Source organism: Physella acuta, unplaced genomic scaffold, assembly GCF_028476545.2.
Source record: "Physella acuta isolate Inbredline_101_S28 unplaced genomic scaffold, ASM2847654v3 ptg002452l, whole genome shotgun sequence".
In the NCBI taxonomy this organism is placed as follows: domain Eukaryota; kingdom Metazoa; phylum Mollusca; class Gastropoda; family Physidae; genus Physella; species Physella acuta.
The window spans coordinates 16,709-39,663 of NW_026733936.1; the positions used below are offsets into that span (position 1 = coordinate 16,709).

A 22,955-nucleotide genomic window follows, 5' to 3' on the forward strand; every position below is an offset into this window, starting at 1 on the left:
TCAAAAAACCGTGTCCTAAAACTATCAATTTAAAACTCTGGGTTAGTTGAAGCCATCCGTCTGGATTATGGTCTGAAATATTTCCTGTCCCGGCTACCCTATAACGTTAGAGAAGGGCTTTTTCCGTGGGCTTTACTTGTTACACACAGATTAGTGGATCAACTTCCTCTTCATGTTTCAACGGGAACATGGGAAACAAAGTTTTGATTGACAAGTATACATATAAGTCATACATACATGTGTACATAATACGAATATGTATACACATATATTTGCATATATATCGATATATATATATATCGATATATATATATATATATATATATATATATATATATATATATATATATATATATATATAATATGATATATATATAATATACATACATGTATACATACTAACATATTTGCAAATAAACACAAATATACATAAAAATATACATACATACATATATGTATATATATACATATATACACATATAAAAACATACATATTGTTATAACTGCTGTGTTCTATATGTACCACAGTTATGCAGTGAGAGGGTACAACTACCTGATTCAATACCATCTTTCCATATCACTACCATTTGATTATGTTTAGCTATGCTACAGTATATCTTGAGACACGACGACATCAACGCTTACAATAGATTTGACATAATGACACTGTTTACTAATTCCATTTATTGCACTATAGAAATAGACATTGGACAGCTTGAATAAACGATACTAAGACTAGACAACCTAACCCTAACATAACACGGACAAGACTAACTTCAATCTTCTTCCCCGGCAACAACGGAACTCACACTAAAACGTCACTTTCTTGCGTACAGCGTCACACACTCACTCGTTCAATATACGGCCGCACCATCAATCCTGCGCACCGATCTCCCCAGTCAAACATGCATCATAACACATATACATAATATAATATAAATATATATGTATATATATACAATATATATATATATATATATATATATATATATATATATATATATATATATAATATGTATACTTTTGTGTATATATAGATATGAATAAATTTTTACATATATATATATATTGGGTGTATGTAATTATATATATAATTATATATATGTGGTGTGTGTATATATATCTTTATATACCTTTGTATATCTAAATCAGAAATCTGTTATTACTCTTACCTAGCCCCACCATTAACAAACGTGTCGTGTCTTGTTCTATTTCAGCCTGACCATGCAGCCCACATCACCCCACCACACCAACCGTCACATCATGTGCTCACGCTAGTCCTGCCACTACCCAGCCATGGCCAAGCTGCCACCCACCCAGACCTTGGCCCCGGCCCCCCCTCCCGACCTCCAGCTACAGCTCATCGTCGACGCTGACGATGACATCAACGACAGGAATGGCGCGGGTCAACGTCGGCCGTCTACGGCATCGTTATCCAGGTTGGTGGATAGTGTCTGTACTGTCCATGTATCCACAGAGAACGTCAGTAACATCATCCATGTATCTATAGGGGATTTCTGTAACATCATCCAGTTATCCATAGGGGATGTCTGTAACATCTTCAGCTGTCCGTAGGGGATGTCTGTAATATCCAGTTATCCATAGAGAACGTCAGTAACATCATCCAGTTATCCATAGGGGATTTATGTAACATCATACAGCTATCCATAAGGGATGTCTGTAACATAATCCAGCTATCCATAGGGAATGTCGTTAACATCATCCAGCTATCCATAGGGAATGTCTGTAACATCATCCAGCTATCCATAGCGAATGTCTGTAACATCATCTAGCTATCCATAGGGAATGTCTGTAACATCATCCAGTTATCCATAGGGAATGTCGTTAACATCATCCAGCTATCCATAGGGAATGTCTGTAACATCATCCAGCTATCCATAGGGAATGTCTGTAACATCATCCAATTATCCATAGGGAATGTCTGTAACATCATCCAGCTATCCATAGGGAATGTCTGTAACATCATCCAATTATCCATAGGGAATGTCGTTAACATCATCCAGCTATTCATAAGGGTGATCAAGAGTATCATACTTAGTGGGCGAGCGATATAGCGCTCGTTTGCAAAAACCCGATAGTCTCGAGGTCGGTTCCCTAATTCGTATGACGCCCCTGAGTCTACCCAGTTCAAATAAGTACCGGATATATCTTATGGAAATTAACGGCCATTGGGCAAAGAGCTGACAACTCTTAGCCAAACTCACGGTAAATAGTACACTCTACTTCACCCACCCTGTTGATTGTCTGATCATTAAAGGCAGCTTTTACATGTGTAATCGTGTACCAGAACCTGCGATAAATCTCCGCTAAATCATGGCATCCATTTGACAACATAAATACATACCTTGTCATATGTTGTAAGAATCACAACAAATCTTTGCTGTTCATTAATTTAGAAGCAAGGTTTATAAATAGACCTACTTTTGCAAAAGATTAACTCCATTTTATTTTTTTATTTCTTTAAATGCTATAATCTTAAAAAAATATGTTGCAAGTAATTCCACGATTTCTATTGGCTAGGTTAGAGTGTACCAATAGCTTCCGCCTGTGACGTATTACTGCACGCGCGTGGTCGATGGTGACCTTTGATCTTCCAGACGGTGCCTCTCATGTAGTACTCAAATTTTGTCCACTCATATTCTGGTCCACTCATAGTCTGTGCCACATAATATATTCTGTTGCACGCATACTCTGAGATCGATATATTACTATTTAATATTTGGTATTCACTGACAGCCGCATTGAATTTAGTTCATAGTCGTTTGAATGATTCAAATATTGCTGAACGTTTATGTTTTGGGAATAGATACGATCTGAGTATAATTCATGGACTAGCATAAATATTGCATTTGAAATCAAACACTAAATATCGGAATATATATTAACGCAACCTTCGTTCAATGGGCTTGTTAGAAGGAATTTTAAATTGTAAAATGATACCTTTCTTTAAAAAATATATTGTATGAAATATTTAACGAAATGTTATAATCAGATCACGAATATGCAGGGGGACAAATAAAGACAACGAGATACATTTATCTTTTTGAACCTGGCGGTCTAAAGGGAAAGTAAAGTAGAGTTCACCTGTTTCTGTGACCTCGGCATATAAAGCGATATTGTGGTCAGCACTATGCCCAGCCCATTTTACTTTCCCTAACGTGGGTTAGGTACCCATCAGAGCTGGGTGAACTCAGGGACGTTCTACTGACTTAAAAACCCTGATTCGAACTCGAGACTTACGGGTTAGTAGTCTAGCGCTTACAATTGTGTTGTGATAGATGAAGATTAAAATAGTATCTAGCCTAATCGACATTAATATTTAATGAATCGCTTAGCTACGTTAAAAACCTAAGTATAACGCTGGTGATCGCGTTACTGACATATGAGCATTAATTTTACTTCCTCGTATACCAGGTACAAGATGAAATATTGTAATCAAGCAAAAAATCGAAGTCGAGATATCATACTCAACTCAGTCAGCAAAACCTACTTTTGCAATCTAATATGTATGTGTGTATGTGTGTGTGTGCGTGCGTGCGTGCGTGCGTATGTACGTGTGTGTGCGTGTGCGTGTGTGTGCGTCTGTGTGTGTCTGTGTGTGTTTATTAAAACACAATAACTTAATAGTTTCAGTTAGGTGGATGAAACTTCATATAAATTAAGTTTTGTATATGTAGGTTTCTATCAACCTTTAGGAGATTTCCAGTAACCACAAATGGTACTTTATTTCCGGTTTGACAAGAACCTACAGAATTTGATGTCGTATACGCTCATAAAACAGTCAATTTAAAAAAAAAACTTTTCGCCTGTATGTGTTTTCGTGAAAATCGAATGTTTCTTCTTCTCAAACGTACCTACCATTTCTATAGCCCGATTCGACTGAAGGCTATCCCAACTATCACATGAGAACATTCAAGAATATCCAAGGGAGCGCACTCCCGCTTTATAATCATTCACTACTATGGTTTGACTTTCATGGAATGAGCAAGCCTCCACCCCCCCCCCCCCACATTCTGAATGGACTTGTCTCACGTTACGTCCGCCCCACCATCTCCATTACAATGGGTATCCCCCACCTCAAAGTCAGCTCTGGCTTTTCGGGTTGGTTCCTCTAAGTTCTATAGCATTTAGTAATGCTGTATCTTAAGACGGGGTTATACATTCCTCGTCTTCTGTTCATCATAGACACACCGACATAAAACCCTGCACAGTGTATAGAAGGAATCATATCTGGACTTACAATGGACTTACAAAGCATTAGTCATACGGAAAAAAACTTGGTACCGGACCAAAAAATAAGAAAAATAATGGTACCACTTGGATATTTTAGCCTCAGTATTTTTATTTCCTTCTTCACCCTGATTGGTTCGTTTCAAACTTCCATAAAAAATCACGTGCCCGACTCTTCGTAAAAACACCGCCATATTTACCAACGAGCCGTTTGGTAGTCGGGGTATTGATTCAGAGATTCCACCCCCACCCCCAATCGTCCAGCCCACCTACCCACACTCACACACCACACACACACACACACACACAAACTTATCGGTGTTAACACTCGTGTTTGTCTTCGTGACGTCACGGCCCGTCAATAATTTAACCGTCGCTTCTTTGCACCGACCTCCTCATTGTATGTGGTGTCTTTAACACCACAACAACATGTAGGCCTACAGTATGTGGTGTCTTTAACACCACAACAACATGTAGGCCTACAGTATGTGGTATATGTAACACTACAACATTTACAGTATGTGGTATATGTAACACTACAACATAAACAGTATGTGGTATATGGAACACTACAACATATACAACATAAGGTATATGTAATACTACATCATATGCAGTATGTGGTATATGTAACACTACAACATGCACAGTATGTGGTATATGTAACACTACAACATAAACAGTATGTGGTATATGTAACTCTACAACATATACAATATGTGGTATATGTAACACTACAACATAAACAGTATGTGGAATATGTAACACTACAACATATACAGTATGTGGTATATGTAACACTACAACATAAACAGTATGTGGTATATGTAACACTACAACATGTAGACCTACAGTATGTGGTATATGTAACACTACAACATAAACAGTATGCGGTATATGTAACACTTCAACACATACAGTATGTTGTATCTGTAACACAGAGGCGAAGCGAAGGGGGGGGGGGGGGGCAGGGGGATACATATGTTCCCGGGCGCCGACGTTAGGGGGCGCCAAAATGGGTTGGAAAAACAAATTAAAATCTCATTTCAGCTGCATTTTTGCTTTATAAATATAAAAAAATATATATCGAAAGTTTGAGGGGGGGGGGGGTGCAAATCGAAAGTTCGAGGGGGGTCGAGGGTGCAAATCGAAAATTGAAAGTTTGTCCTCGGGCGCCGGGAAGGGTCGCTACGCCTCTGCCGTAACACAACAACATATACAGTATGTGTTATATGTAACACAACAATATGCGGTATATGTAACCGTACAACATATACATTATGTGGTATTTGTAACACTACAACAAGAACAGTATGTGGTAACTGTAACACTACAATATATACAGTATGCGGTATCTGTAACACAACATAGTTAGCCTGTGATATCTTTAATACCATTACAAACTACAACAAGAACAGTATGTAGTATATGTAACACTACAACATATACAAGTGTAATTTGTATATACGTCGATGCGTAAAACAAACATCAATGTATACCGATGTCTGTCTATATAAAAAACCGATGTCTGTCTATATCAATATAGGCCATTGTCTGTCTATATCAATATAGGCCGATGTTTGTCTATATCAATATAGCCCGATGTCTGTCTATATCAATATAGGCCATTGTCTGTCTATATCAATATAGCCCGATGTCTGTCTATATCAATATAGGCCGATGTCTGTCTATATCAATATAGGCCATTGTCTGTCTATATCAATATAGGCCGATGTTTGTCTATATCAATATAGCCCGATGTCTGTCTATATCAATATAGGCCGATGTTTGTCTATATCAATATAGGCCGATGTTTGTCTATATCAATATAGGCCGATGTTTGTCTATATCAATATAGGCCGATGTTTGTCTATATCAATATAGGCCGATGTTTGTCTATATCAATATAGGCCGATGTTTGTCTATATCAATATAAGCCGATGTTTGTCTATATCAATATATGCAGATATCTGTCTATATCAGTGTTAAAACGGAGGTAATAGCATGTTTTGGGTTACTTACATGTTTCCAAACTCACTTGTTTCCGACTATTAGTCAAACCAACCTGTCCACTATTGACATTGACACGACGTGTGTCTAGAATTGTGTTACGCCGCTTAGGAATAGACCTCACGCTTCCCTCCCCCCCCCCTGACTCCCGCAACACCGTGGCCCTCCAGTACACGAGTTCAACACAGAACTACAACAATATGTGACCCTAGATTAACACAGACATTCAACAATATTTGTCACGTGTTCAACACACAACTACAACAATATGTGACCCTAGATTAACACAGACATTCAACATAATTTTGTCACGAGTTTAACACAGAACTACAACCTTATAATAGTGTTGTGTGTATGTGGGGGCTATATGAAGGGCCATGCAACTATACCGACCGACTGTGGTACTTCATATGACCCATTTGGTTTACTACATACATAAAATACATACGGTTTTTTTAAAAAAAAACTTGAAATTTTCCAGAGCCATTTTGGTGTGAAGACTGAACTTTATACAATCACCTTAGTTAAGAAATAAATATTAACTCATATTTTCTAATGTTTTTTTAGTTAAATAAGGGTCTGATGATAATTCGAATATTTTAAAAGAATAAAATATAGACTAATTTTTAAAGAAATTTTAAAAAGCAATATTGTAAATATAATATGTACTTTTCCCAATTTTTTAAATTTTATTGCTAGTTGATGAATCTGTAATTTTATAAGCTTTTCGGAAAATAGTCATAGGTTGTATCCCTTTGTAATATATATCTATGATATTTTTTAATGGGAAGTAACCAAGACAAATTAAATATTAAACGTATTTAAAAACAAACTGTGTATTTAGCTGTCATATAATGGCATCATATTCCCCATTTCTGTATATTTCAATTATATACTCTTATATTTATATAACAGTGTGTTTTAATATGGCATATTTTCGCGCCTCACAGAGAATTAGTTGGTGATGCTTTTGTGTGCGTGTGTTGTGCGTGAGTATTGTATGTGTTCGATGTGTGTGTGCATGTAAGCGACGTACCAATCGACAGTAGTGTATCTGTGTTTCTAGATGCGTGGGTGTGTTAGTGTATACGTAATGTGTGTGCTTTATGTGTGTGCTTTATGTGTGTGCTTTATGTGTGTGGTAGCGATGCACCAATCAGCAAAGTGTGTTTCTGTTTGTTTATGTGTGCGTGTGTGAATCGGTGTGTGAGTATTGTGTGTGATTGATGAGTGTATGTGTGTATGTACCAATCAGCGTTGTGTTTTGTGTGCGCGTGTGTGTTTGTGTGATAGTGCTGGGAGTGCTTGATGTCTGTGTATGCCTGTGTGTGTGTGTTTGTGTGTGAGTGTTGTGTGTACTCGATGTGTGGGTGTGATGTGCATTATGTGCGTGTCTATGTATTCTATCAAAGCTCCACTCAGCTAACTCACTACGGCCCGTGTAGCTCTACTCACCCCGACCAGACCAAACCACCCACATGTACACGTTTTGTTTACAAGTGACGTGCCAAAGTTCTCCCCTACCCTGCCGTTGCCAGAAGGTTCCAGAACCGACTCCGGCACCAGCTGGATGAAAGAACTCACTTTCTTTAGAGAGTCGAAGGAAATTAAAACAAAAAAACGAGACACGATGATAATAAATAAAACAAGTGAGGCGAGTCAACGTAAAAGTTAGAAGAGAAAAATCAATGACGTTACAACGTTCTCAAATTTTCAACAACAAAATAACTCTTTAGTGACTGTACCGTTGGCAAAGTGCTTAAAACCTATTCGCTCTAGCGAGATTCGTTGCATACACCCAAGCTTATGTATATATATATATATATATATATATATATATATATATATATATATATATATATATATATATATATATATATATATATATATTTGGGGGAATACGTATGTGTATGTGTTTATGCGTAGGTATGTAATTAAGTTTGTACGGGTGTGTGTCTGTTGTTCGCGTATGTGTTGATGAAACAAATTTCGCACACAATTTATCATCTTGGTAATTATAAAAAAAATAGAGTTCCATAAGGGGCATAAGCATGGGATAACCTGAGTTATGGCTACTTAATATATTGTATTCAAATGTTCTTCCCAACTGATGGTACTTTTTGTTAACAAACAACTTTAATGGCAGGAATAAGAATATATTTATAATACCGATTATAAAAGGTACACAATGTGAAAAAGTATTTGAATGGAGTGGATCGAAGAGGATGGAGACGAACTCAACGATTGGATGACGTGAACTGTGGCCGATCACGTCCATCCAGTACAACACAGGCAGGGGTGAGAGGGGGGTCGGGGGTTATCACGTGATCAGCTGTACGCGGTCTTCTGCTGACGTAATCAAGTGCAACATTGCGTTCTCTGGTTACCCTATCATCAAGGCTATTGATGGGATTCGCCTCCCCTTTTTTCACTTTTTTTTTTTCGTCCACACAATTTATTTAACTCCCCTTTCGTCCACACTGTATATTTAACCCCTAGGGCCAAACGTTATTTTACATTTTAGCCTTTACCCCATTCATATTTTTTAACTCATTATTAAGGCAACACAGTTAATTTAAACCTTCTTGCATCAGCTTTTAACCCTTAGAGTCACAAAATTAATCCAATTTTAAGGAAACCCACAAATAATTTAACCCTTATGGCCCCACAATTAATTTAACGCCTCAAGTCACCCAGTTTATTTAACCCTTACGGCACGGCCTCAGTTTTAGCTAACGTTTCTGCCTCAGTTAATTTAACGCTTATGACTATACATTTTATTTAATCCCAGCGGCCTTGGTTAATTAAAACGTTGGGGCCTCTGTTAATTTAACCCATGGGCCTCTATTAATTTAACCATTGGGGCCTCTGTTAATTTAACCCTTGGAGCCCCTGTTAATTTAACCCATGGGCCTCTGTTAATTTAACCATTGTGGCCTCTGTTAATTTAACCCATGGAGCCTCTGTTAATTTAACCCTTGGAGCCTCTGTTAATTTAACCATTGTGGCCTCTGTTAATTTAACCCTTGGGCCTCTGTTAATTTAACCCTATGGCCTCTGTTAATTTAACCCTTGGGCCTCTATTAATTTAACCCTTGGGGCCTCTGTTTATTTAACCATTGTGGCCTCTGTTAATTTAACCTTTGGGACCTCTGTTAATTTAACCTTTGGGACCTCTGTTAATTTAACCTTTGGGACCTCTGTTAATTTAACCTTTGGGACCTCTGTTAATTTAACCTTTGGGACCTCGGTTAATTCAAACCTTATGGTTTCAGTTTGTTTATCTGTTACGGCCATACATTTCTTGCAACTTTTACAGACTCCGTTAATGTAACTCCTGAAGCCACAGTTCATCAAACCTTTACGGCCACCTACATTACTTAACCCTTTACGTCAACACATATTTATCAATTGAACTGATGAGCAACACGGCACGCATTCAGCAGAATTCATGCCGTGCAGGGGGGGGGGGGGGTAGGGTCGTAAGGCTTCGAAGATGTTTTAATGCATGAAAGAGAAGAGGCCGGCACGTTGTTGTTAATTCGCGACAAAACTAAGTGCGAGGAGATTTAAAGTTTGCTCAGCATGTTCGGGTTTTCTGAAGGGAAATAAAGACGGCAGGGTAAAATTCATGTTTTGATGGCGGAATATCTCTTGGCAGGCTAAACATGGGCTGGAATAGTTGAGGAGAATATAAAACATGGGCTGGATTAGTGGAAGCCAATATACAAAATGGACTGGATTAGTTATGGGGGAATATGAAACATGGATTGGAGGCGTTGAGAAGAATATAAAACATGGACTGGATTAGTTGAAAAGATAAGGATCTTTTTTTTTAATTAAGTTAAGGGAGGGCGGGTTAGGGTGGGCGGGTTATCCATTGATAGAAATAATGTCAACAGCACATTCTAGATAGGATGAGCAGTTAACTTTGTCCTGAAACTAATGTTAACAGCCCACTGAAGTGTGTGGATGGCCGTTAACTTTCTTGAAACTAATGTTAACACATTCAAGTGTTTGATGAGCCGTTAACTTTGTCTTGAAACTAATGTATTCAAGTGTGTGATGGGCCGTTAACTTTGTATTGAAACTAATGTTAACAGCCCACTGAAGTCTGTGTGATGAGCCGTTAACTTTGTATTGAAACTAATGTTAACAGCCCATTGAAGTCTGTGTGATGAGCCGTTAACTTTGTCTTGAAACTAATGTTAACACATTAAAGTGTGTGATGGGCCGTTAACTTTGTCTTAAAACTAATGTTAACAGCCCCCCTGAAGTCTGAGGATGGCCTTTTGTCTTTGAGATAATGTCAACAAGACTAACATTAAAAAACAAAAATGGCCAACAAAAAATGCCAGAAGCCTTGGCCCCCGGGGAAATCAGGGGGTCTTTACATCGATATCCCCTTCCCACCCCCCCCCCCCCCCCCTGGTAGAGTCCATGAAACAGAAACAGGCCAACGAGAAAAACCAAATGCCAGTTTGCAGTCTCGTTTGGTCTTAGAATGTTTCAAAATGGAAGATAATGAACAACCTGCATTGTTGTTTGGGGCTCGATTTTATGAGATATTTTGTTCGTCTAATGCTATTGAAAACATCGGTTATTTTGAGTTTATTTCATATTGGATGGTTGGCTTAAGGGCAAAGGATTGTAGAGGCGTGGTCGTTAGGCAGAACAAAGTAGTCCATAAAATAGTAAAATGTGTGGCTATTCATACGAGTAAGCGGAAGAGTTGTGGGATTAAAAACTGGGGCATCTGGAATTAGTCGATTGACGCCCACGCATACCTTCTACGCCCACCCCACGACACACAGACAAAAAATAAACATAGGCTTTTATCTTTTGGACCTTGTAATAGAAATAATAGCTGCACACACAAACGAGTTAGCTCACTTTTGCCCTAACACCAAAGAGTTATCTATAGCCCCAAGTGTAGAGTTATCTAACTTAGCTATAACCTCAAATGTAGAGTTATCTAACATAGCCATAGCCCCAATTGTAATGTAACTTAGCTATAACCCTAAATGTACAGTCATCTAACATAGCAATAACCCCCAAGTGTAGAGTTGTGCAACACCAAGCAATCTAAAACACAATCCGACGTAGATCAACAAACACATCTTTTGAAATACTGACATCCAACCCTTGACATCAGAACTCGTGTATCTAGCGGGCTATTGCCACATTTCATTTAAAACACAATTATTGTATCTTCTCACATTCCCCCCCCCCCCCCCCCCCCCCCTGACGGTGAATGTATATTTAACGTGATTTCTTCACCCTGGCCAGATCAATTTACCGGGCAACACAATCTCGACATTTAATACAATTTAAATTCAACCAGTTTTTTTTTACACGTCCATTACCTTTCTAATGTGATGTTATGTTTTGTAAATTGTTGTCTAAAAATAAGTTACATTTTTAAAATATTTATGTTGTTAGAACAACACGTGGTATAAAAATATGTGTGAGTAACATTATATAAATAATATAGATTTATATTTATAACTTCTTCGTTCTTAATTTTTAAGGTTGGAAGGAATTCCATCTAACACGTTAAGCGCCATAGGGTTTTTGATTTCGATTTCAGCCTGCTTTTATTTATGAATATGCTTACATAGCCTTTGTCTAACCAAGAACAAACTATAAGACAGCAGTTGTTTGATTTTGGAGTTGTCTCTCCTATATAAGTTGCTGTCCCTAGCTATCGAGCCTCATCTGCCCTGGAGTTCGAAGTAGATACCTTCCTGTTTAGCAACCATGTGCTTTACCAACTCGACCACACCAATCGGTATATTTATAACGAATCTTGCAACATTTCATTATTTTGAAGCGGATTAATTTATTTTTATTTTATTTTATTTTATTTTTTCAGATTCCGCTCATGCCCCCAACTGGCGTCCGTCATGAACGCGTCCCAGGACTCCCCGGGGAGCGACATGGCGCCCATGACGGACCACGACGGCAACATCATCCACACGGCCCCCACCGTCAGGAACAGCCTGTACGTCGACCTACCCAGGCTGGAGTCCGGGAGCCTTCGCTCGGCGGCCGGCACCCCGACGCCCCCGTCCACGCCGGGGAGCAAGCGCCGCGACCCCATGACCTCCTCCTACAACTCCCGCTCCAACGGGGCGTCGCCATCCTCGACGCCCAAACTGTCTCGGCGCTTCGAGACCCGAACTAGCTCCGACGACAGCCAGGGGATGACCTTCGAATGCGGCGCGGCCGCGCTTCCGCTGAAGGAGGAGAACCTGCTGCGGCTGGAGGAACTCTGCGGCCGCGAGAGTCTCCGGTTCCCGCACTTTGACGACACGCCTGACCACGCCGGCGATGACGTCAGTGACACGGACGACGGCTCGTCCATGCACGTCAGCGGCCGGCTCGCGCACCGCCACCCGCACCCCCACCACCGCCAACACCACCAGCACCAGATGAACCACCAGCACCAGCCCAACCACTACCCCCAGCCACCCGGAGACGACAGCGTGGACAAGTGCAGTCGCTGGCTGCAGAGCCTCAAGCTGAACAAGTCGGACAAGATCAAGTCGCGCAGTCACATCCAGCTGCCGCCTATATAGACATCCAGCTGCCGCCTATATAGACATCCAGCTGCCGCCTATATAGACATCCAGCTGCCGCCTATATAGACATCCAGCTGCCGCCTATATAGACATCCAGCTGCCGCCTATATAGACATCCAGCTGCCGCCTATATAGACATCCAGCTATATAGACATCCAGCTGCCGCCTATATAGACATCCAGCTGCCGCCTATATAGACATCCAGCTGGGGAGGTCACATGATCATGGTCGGTGTCACGTGGTCAAGTTTTGTTACAAGGGTCACTAGGTTAAAATATGAGTTATTTGGACAAATTATACTTAATTGGGACACTTCAACAAGTTATACTTAAGTGGGTCACTTTAAAAAGTTATACTTAAGTGGGTCACTTCAACAAGCTATACTTAATTGGGTCACTTCAGAAAGTTATACTTTATTGCGACACTTGGCCAAATAAAGAGTAAAAGAGTAACTCTGTTTTAGTGGGTAACTTTGATGATAATTTTTCTATACGTGAAAATAAAATATATATAAATTATATAAAATGGAACACTCATTACTTATTACAGTATAATAATATATTGAATCAAAATAACATATTTGTTTATTGGGTTGCTTAAAATTTTGCAACAACAAAAGAGAAACGTCGATAATTAGTTTGTTATTCAATATGAAACTATCAACTTACCTGTCAAGTATATATAGTATGACAGTTTTTAAAAAAAAAACATGTCTAGACCAAATTTTAAAAATAACAATTACATTTCTAACCTACATGACAACATTATAAAACTTACAACAAACTATTAAATTGTTGATGTTCAATTTCAAATTTTTTTACAAGAATCTAAACGTTGTTTTGAGTAATCGGTTGCCTCAAGCGGTTTGTTGTTCATCATTAAAATATGTGGGTGATATGGTTTGTTTTTCATCGTTAAAATATGTATGCGATTTATGGGTTTGTGTCTACACTTGTATGTTGAATCTGAGGGTATGTTCTCTTAAAACATTTTAATGTGCTGTATGTGACATCTTTTATTCAACCTTTGTATGTGCTATATGTGACGTCTATTAATCAACCTTTGTATTTGCTATATGTGACATCTTTTATTCAACCTTTGTATTTGCTAAAAGTGACGTCTATTAATCAACCTTTGTATTTGCTATATGTGACGTCCATTAAACGACTTTGTATCTGCTATATGTGACGTCTATTAATCAACGTTTGTATGTGCTATGTGTGACGTCAACCAATCAACATTTTATGTGCTATAATTGACGTCAGTGAAACACCTTTGTGTTTGTTATGTCTGACTTCTAAAAATTGCTGTGTATGTACTACTTGTGACGTTTATCAATCACCAGTTTTATGTGCTATGTGTGACGTCTTCTTACCGCAATTTATATGTGTAATAATATGAAGTCTCTAACGTCAATGTGATAAAATCAAACGCTATTATAAAATGTGATATCGCTCTTCTGTAAATAAAATGTTTTTAAAGTGGCAACTCAATTAGTGCAGTAAGCCTACTAATTATTTATTTTTGTTTTGTTTGGCTACTGATGTCAACTACTAAATATTTGACGTGTAGCTTCAGAGCGTGTTTCTAATTAAATTCTTTAGTTTCTATCAGGTGCAGTTGAACTTGTAAAAGATTAATTCATTAACTATTGATATTTGTATCTACCCATTGAAATTTGTTTGTGTTTTTACAAGCTTTTATTTAACTCACTTCCTCTGTCGTCCGCCAGTCTGTCTTGACGGAAACGCAGGAGTCAAAATTCGGACAGTTCTACTTGACCGACACGATTCACAGTTGGCACATGGGTCAAGACATGAAGACAATGCAATCTGAAACTAAATTTGACTTAATTGGATGCCTAATTGATTTTTTATGAATTAATTAAAATTTGGACCGAATTAGTAGGCATGTCTAGCCAACCACACCACACGCGTCATCAATAACTGCGCCATCACGACCACGTAATGGCTGCGTTCAAAAACCATTGCGCGCCTACTGAACGTGATGTTCAGTAGGCGCGCAATGGTTTTTAGTCATGTAACTCTATTGTAAATAAAACATGTAAAAAACTGAAAAAAAAATTCATAAAAAACGTTTTAATAACAAGCTTTTATGTAATGATGCACTAAAAAGTAGAAAATAAATTATAGACTACTATTTAAATAACTATAAAGAAAAGCGTGGGTCACTTTAGTATCTATTGGATACCTTTACTAATGTTAAGGAAGACACCCACGCTTTTCTTTATAGTTATTTAAATAGTAGTCTATAATTTATTTTCTACTTTTTAGTGCATCATTACATAAAAGCTTGTTATTAAAACGTTTTTTATGAATTTTTTTTTTAATCATGTGAACTTGTAAACGTTTACATTTCAGGCGTGTTATTTTCATTTTCGTGGGCTGATTTTAAAAAAATTGTGGTTTGAAAAAAAAATTAAATTACGTGTGATCTAGTATTTAATTTAAAATAATTCTGTGAATTTTACACCAGTATTTTTTCTGTTAAATTATCCCATTTCAGCCACGATGAATTATTTACTCCTTACTCCACATTTTAGACAATCGGAAAAAGTTAACATTTTCTCACCACGGACATCCAATGAAAACGTGTGGTTTCTACGCTGAATAGCGACAAGGGAAGTAATGATCTGTTTGAGCATATAGATCTATAAGGATCATAACTCCCTATTGGCCTAACATTTCAGTTTGTTGATTAATTCACAATCAGTATAAAAGTTTTTTAAAGACCATTTTTTAAAGTATTGTTTCTGATATTACGTAGACTTTGAATATTATGTACTTTTTAGATTTTGGTTTGATTTAATTATTTTTATGAACTATGTTTTTAAAAGGTACCCTATTTATTTTTTAAAACATAGTACTTTTATATTGTTAAAAAAATTGTAATAAGTAATCTTCATCATTGAAGGTATGTTTCCTTATGGTTCGTTGAAGTATTCTTTTTATTTTAAGATGAAAACAATATTTAAAAATAATTGACCCAAAATTTTAAAAAAGAAATTTAGGGCTGCCGTTTGCCATCATTTAGGCCCTTCCTGCTGAAAATACGCAAGAAGATGCCCAACATAGTAACCTACGGTTGGAACCAGCTTATTTCCATTGTGAAAAATTTATTTAATTGTCATTTTAGAATGTATCGAAGTCAGACCAACCTGGAGGGACTTTAGAATTTTTTTTTTGTTTTTATCACCTACAGGGCTACCCTTTACTCTAGACAAAGGGCGCCACGAGTGTTGAGGTATTTTATACGAGATTCTTTTATAACTTAGATACAGGGCATCAGCTAAATAAAGCTGTTGATAACACGGTTCACTTGCACACCACAAACTCCCAACCCCCCCCCCCCCCCACCACCACCACCACCACCTTACACCCTGATGCGCACAAACAAACACGCATTAACACATCTTGCTTTTGATACAACAATGTTTCTCTCAATAACTGTTCTGTTATCCATTATGTTGTACCTCTAAATCAGGGGTCTCCAAACTACGGTCCGCGGGCCGTATGCGGCCCGCGAGGGTCTTCTCATCCGGCCCGCCGAGATTGTTTTGTCCACGGAAAAAAAAAGTTTGTTGGAAGTGACTGAGGAACCTTGCCCAGATATTCAAAACAACTTGAAAATGTAGCTTTTGGTGCACTTACCATTGCCCACCGTATTGCACACATTGGTTAAAACATTGTGACTCACATTGCGAAAAATGCAAGCAAGTTTCGCCATTTTTCAATTGCGATGGATGAGTCGCTGGACAGCTGTTCCACCTCTCAACTGCTTGTGTTCATTTGAGGTGTGGATGAAGTCATGAACATATCACAATATATGGTTTCCCTACATAACATGTCATGTTTTTGTGGAACAAGCACAGGCAAACAACTTGACGCACTTTCAGCAGTGCAATGTCTTTATGGCTGAAGCAACAGTTGAGTCCCCGGTCATTTGCGTGCAATTTCATCAAAGACCTCCAGCTGCAGTTTCAGTAGCTGTTTTTTGGCTTGGATTCAAAGACAGAAGAAGTGAGATTGTCTCAAAACCCATTTAAAGCTAATGTGGGCAGTTGCGCAGATGAACTGCAGCTGAAGGTCATTGAATTGCAAGCAAATGCCCTCCTTAGAGACAAGTTCAAAGAAGGGCGGATGGGATTTTATAAGTATTTGACCAAGGAAGACTTTCCTAATATAAAACATTTTGCATCTAAGTACCTTTGAAATTTTGGAACAACATACCTGTGTAAACAAACTATTTCAAGAATGAAATACTCGAAGAACAATTTGAAAACAAACTAGGACCTAGAGAGTGTTTCTTTCAGATTTTCTTCTCGGAGGGGGGGGGGGGCACTTGACATTTTTAAAGATATATATTGATATATATTTCTATTAAAATTATATTTCGTTGGGGAGGAGGCGGGGGGTGGTGACAGATGTTCTTAGGGGGGGGGGGGGGGAGGAGAGATGCCTGGAAGAACCTCTGGCCCTCGAACTGATATTTGATAGTTAATGCGGCCCTCGGGCTGAGAAGTTTGGAGACCCCTGCTCTAAGTCATACTATCCCAAATGTCATATGATCAATAATGTCATATGCTCAATAATGCCATATGGTCCAAAATGTCATATTATCCCAAATGTCATACGATCCCACATGTCAAACGACCCCATGTTTCCAGACTGATTTCGCCTGTAAGAAATCCCCCCCTCGCTTCCCGCCCACCACCAATCACCGTGACGTCATCTGATTAACGCACCAGGGGGCGCTGGCCCTCGTGGGAGACGGGCGCCCATTGTTAGTGAGTCATCCAATCAGATCATCCGTACTAAAGCCGAGCCAACCAGAGTTACGTCGCCTGGGGACGAGAGTTATCCATTTCCTCTTAGCAACATGACATCTTGACATCTCCCCTACTATCGTAGTCAATGTGACATCTTGACATTTACCCTACTATCTTGGATCTTTCCACAGTCAATGTGACATCTTGACATTTACCCTACTATCCTGGATCTTTCCACAATCAATGTGACATCTTGACATTTACCCTACTATCCTGGATCTTTCCACAATCAATGTGACATCTTGACATTTACCCTACTATCCTGGATCTTTCCACAGTCAATGTGACATCTTGACATTTACCCTACTATCCTGGATCTTTCCACAATCAATGTGACATCTTGACATTTACCCTACTATCCTGGATCTTTCCACAGTCAATGTGACATCTTGACATTTACCAAAATCGTCATACAACTTTTCCCTAAGACGATAAAAATTCTGACACTTACCTAAATTTTCATACATCTTTTTCCTTCGAAAATAAAATGCTGACACTCAAATTTTATACATCTTTTCCTATAAAGGTAAAATGCTGACACCTACCTAAATGTTCATACATTTTTCCCTATGAAGATAAAATTCTGACACTTACCCAAATTTTCATACATCTTTTGCCTATGAAAATAAAATTCTGACTCTTACCCAAATTTCCAAACATCTTACTGAAGCATTGAGATAGGGATCCCCAAACTCCCAACCCCTCACCCCAAACCCCACTTGACCCTCGAATGATTCAAAATCTTTATCTACGTTTTAAAAAAGATAACGAACGCGATCTATTTATTAGAATAAAGCGATACTAAATTTGTAATACATTTTGCCATTTTTTCAACCCAATGCCTAACCATATAAGTAAATCTAATACTAGCCTTCAGATTAGCCGTAATCCAACCCCTAACCTTATCTCTGACCCCAACCCTGACACTAAAACCCAACCCTGAATCAGACATTACCCGCAACAAAGCCCGGGGAAGAACAACACTGCAACAAAACCCTGATATAGTTATCTCCCTTGGATATTGAATAACTGGGCTAAATTGTAAACAAAATAGGTTGCCATGGTAACCACGTATACACATTCACGGGAAGAGATTAAATGATTAAAAATGTATATATTTGGACAATTAAAATGTGGCTTTTTTGTTTATATTAAATCAATGTATGTTATTTTTCATGGTTTTTTTAACAATTACAGTATGTCAAAATAAATTTGGATTTTTTTTCTAGCCTACACGGTATGCCGTTATGTATATAATTTCTAGTCTATGATATACGGTATTATTTACACTGATAAAATCTTTATATGTGAATTTTGTATCAACGTCGCTAACTTTCAGTATGTCAACTTATATGGTATCTAGCATGCATATATCATATGCGCATATAGAAGTGTGTATTTGTATGTGCGTACATGTATGCGAGATATTTGTGACGGATTTTTTTTTTCTGCTGAAGAATGCAAATTTTTAGATTGATAACAAAATAAAAATTGTTTGAACTAAAGTACCGCCTGTTGGTTTTGGGTTTGATTTGTTAATTAGGGTGTTCATTAAATTTAGACATAAACAAGGATAAGTATTGGTCGACTTGTGAACGAATTCACATTAGTAAACATGGGTTAGACTTGACCTCATCGATATATTGTATTTCAGAGAGAGTTCGTCAGTTATGGTAAATATAGTCAGGTTAGCACAACCATTTACACAAATGTTTATACATATTTTTACAAATTTATTTTTACACAGACATGAACTTGTACGCAAACTTGTACACATACGTGTAGACAAGCGAGCATATTCTTACACACACGGCTATTGTGCACACTGACACACTTTAAAGACATACACCTGTAGACACAGACACTTCACTGAAGACACGAACACACGTCAACAACACATTAGAAGACACAGAAAAAAAATGTTAACAACACACATCTGAAGACAATGACACACTTTAATGGCAGACTTGAAGACACGGAAACATTTAAACGGAACACTTGAAGACATAGACACACTAGACACACACCTGAATACAGAGAAACACTTTAACGACATACACCCGACACACAACTTGCCACGTTACAACACACTCCTAAACACCTGCTATTGCCTCACGCACGCCGACAACGCCATCATACAAAGCATACAGACACAAAACTCACACACCACCATCGGCGTGGACATATACGACCACATGGTTTTGTACGTGCATCAACAGCCTCCAACACATTTTTTGTTATATTTAATTTACAGGCACTTAATACAAAACATTGCACCAGACATGTTGCAAAAGGAACACCCAAACAAAAAAATGTAAGTACTCCAGCTCTCAACATCTGGACTATACGTCTAGCTAGGCTGCTAACCTGAAAATCTCGAGTTCGAGTCCGGGTCAAGTCAGTAGAACGTCCCTGAGTCCACCTTAGCTTATATGGGTACCTAACTCATGTTAGTGAAAGTAAAGGCGGCTGGGCAAAGTGCTGACCACACCTTCCCTTCATATTCCGAGGTCAAGAACTCTACTTCATCTGCCCATTGGATCGCTGGGTCTAAAGAGGATTCTTCACTTTACTTTTATACGTCTCGATGTTCTAGAATTTAAAGTATCCATCTGCGAAAATCTGGCACTACCGTTACCCTATTCTAGAATTTAAATTATTCAGCAGTAAAAAAAAAATCTTTCTTTTTCGCCATCCTGTTCTAGACTTTAAAAGTATTTTAGCTTTAAATATCTGTTCTCTCCCTCTTCCCACTTCTAGAATAATGAATACAGAACCAACTCAACAGTGAGAAACCTGGTCCACATCAGTAGAAACTAATCGAAAATAAAGGTGAAAAAAAAACCGAAAGAAATCCCAGGCCGATCTGTTCACGTATTCATGAGAAATATTCAAATGAGGCAAGTCGTTGGCCAGGCGTTTCTAGTTCTAATGACTCACCAATATCTTCCGTATGTGGCTTTTGATTGCCCGACGTTTGCTTACAATAAAAATAGCATTGTTAAATTCAGCTAATAATGCCCAAAGCTAAGCGTAAAGAACGAACGAATTGCCTTTTATATTTATACTCAAGCGAAAGGGACAAGATATTTTGGTCCAACCATTCAACTGTAATAATTTTTTTTTCTGTCTGGGAAGCTTGAGTTTAGTTGGTTGCAAAATCTATGATATATAAGTCGTCTAGTACTATAACAATTGTATGTATATATATATATATATATATATATATATATATATATATATATATATATATATATATATATATATATATATATCCATATCGGTATATATGTATATATATTTATAAGTACAATATATATATATATATATATATATATATATATATATATATATATATATATATATATATTTATATATATATATATATGGTTGAAATTTGAAATATATGTCTAGTAAATATAATATCCATATCGGCCTAACATCGGAGCAAGCTCTGCCTAACAATAAGCTTTACAAAGCTAAATTTGTTAAACCATATAATAAAGTATATAAAGCCAAATTTGTTAAACCACACAATGAGGTACAGAGAGTCAAATTCAATGTTATAACCATAAACGACAAACCAATAACGTTCCTGTCTGTCGACATGCTTATAGAGCCAATCCTTCCCAACCGTCACACGCCGTCACCCATCGTCACACATCGTCACAATAATTCAAACCTCCCCTGCACTGAGGTAATACACTACCGTCCCCCTCCATCTCCCCCTTTCACCATCCATAACTCTCACGTACTTTTCATCACCTTTTTCAATAACTCCAAAATGCGTCTGCTACTTCTCTAAACCCTATAAAATCCCAGTCGTCAAACATCGTCACTAAAATATCAGGTACTGCCCCCTTCCCCCACACACAAACTCCCCCGTGTGACGCCATTTATGTAAACACAAATAAAAAAAAATAGTATGAAGCAATAGCCTTGTTTTATTCAGTCAAGTCAAGACATTACACCTTATTGTCAGAGTTGTGTTGTGTGTTTGTTTATTTAATTACACAAAGGTAATCGTTTGTTTTATACACGATGGTCAGTTCATAAACTTCATTCCTCGTCCGCCGTAGTTTGTGAAGAAATTTTCTTTTGAACCGATTTTACGAAGATCTAACTCCGCTGACAATGCAATGTGCGTGAAATTCGACATCAATATTTGTCATTATTTGTCTAATTATTCATTTGTTTTTTAATCATATTAAATATATACATTTTTAGTTTTACTTTAAAACACACATTGAGTGCATTCAAATAGAGTTTAATGTATGAATCATAAAACTTTGTACACACGCGAAAGTAAAAGATACATATGCAAAAATTATTCAAATAACTTGCAATTATATACAGAAATATAAACTTCGATTAGTAATTATACATAAAAGCGAGCGGCACAAAAAAAATTCTTAAGAGAAATTAGAGTTTTGATGACCATTTGTAAGAAAGTGACACATTTACTTGTATGCTAGTTGTTCAGTACCGGCTAGTGTTGTTGTATATCGTGAGCTCGATCTCTCATATGTGTAAGAGCTCCCCATCAAAGGGCGACAACTTCAGGTATTGACTAACTCACTAGAGACCAGTTAAGAGTGGCCGCTCTTGTTGTACAGAACTCAGGATAAACAGACCTAGTTGCTACGGTTGTCCACACCACTATAGGGGTAGGGGGGGGGCGGAATTGTGTGACGATGTGTGATGAGAGGATTAGGGGAGGATGGGGCAAAAGAAAGTGTGATGAGGGGAGGATGGGGAAACAGAAACTGTGACATCACAATGTTGTATTTTTTTAAAGTCATGCTAGAAGCTGAATTTCAGCCGTTAGTTCGCGTTTTAGAACATTTTTTTTTAAATTGTATCGGAAATTGATTCATATACTTCATAATGACTAAAATCAGTAGCGTTGACTGAAAAAATTCGATTTTAAAAATGATTAGAAAACCTAATGGAAAGGTCTATGCAGCTTAGTTTACTCTTGGCCTAATTTTTTTTAGTATATATTCATAATGTATATTAAAAAACCAAATATTGGTATATTGGTAAAATAGAAAAATAAACTCTGTGACTTATACTAAGAAATTTTGATAAAATGGCTTGAGATACCTCTTAGATTTTTGCTTATAAGTATATGGTAGCACACATTTTTACATTGATATGTGAGGTATATATATTTTTTGTACAAAAAATGTATTAGAAAAGAACATATGCCAATATAAAGAAAAAATATTACAATTACCAAATTGGCTGCTAAAATCATT

The 22,955-nt window shown here is 37.6% G+C and overlaps 1 protein-coding gene across 1 annotated transcript; it reads left to right on the forward strand.

Moving 5' to 3' along the window:
- Nucleotides 1-1,233: 1,233 nt before the first annotated feature.
- LOC131933317 (uncharacterized) lies at nt 1,234-13,236 on the forward strand. The gene is made up of 2 exons (XM_059290098.1): nt 1,234-1,439; nt 12,137-13,236. The coding sequence occupies exons 1-2, from the start codon at nt 1,297-1,299 to the stop codon at nt 12,840-12,842; spliced, it is 849 nt and encodes a 282-aa protein (XP_059146081.1). The 5' UTR covers nt 1,234-1,296; the 3' UTR covers nt 12,843-13,236.
- Nucleotides 13,237-22,955: the final 9,719 nt, after the last annotated feature.

Coding starts and splice junctions, on each gene's coding strand:
- LOC131933317 (XM_059290098.1), top strand. CDS start 1,297: ATGGCCAAGCTGCCACCCACCCAGACCTTGGCCCCGGCCCCCCCTCCC. Junction 1,440..12,136: donor TCTACGGCATCGTTATCCAG/GTTGGTGGATAG, acceptor TTATTTTTTCAG/ATTCCGCTCATGCCCCCAAC.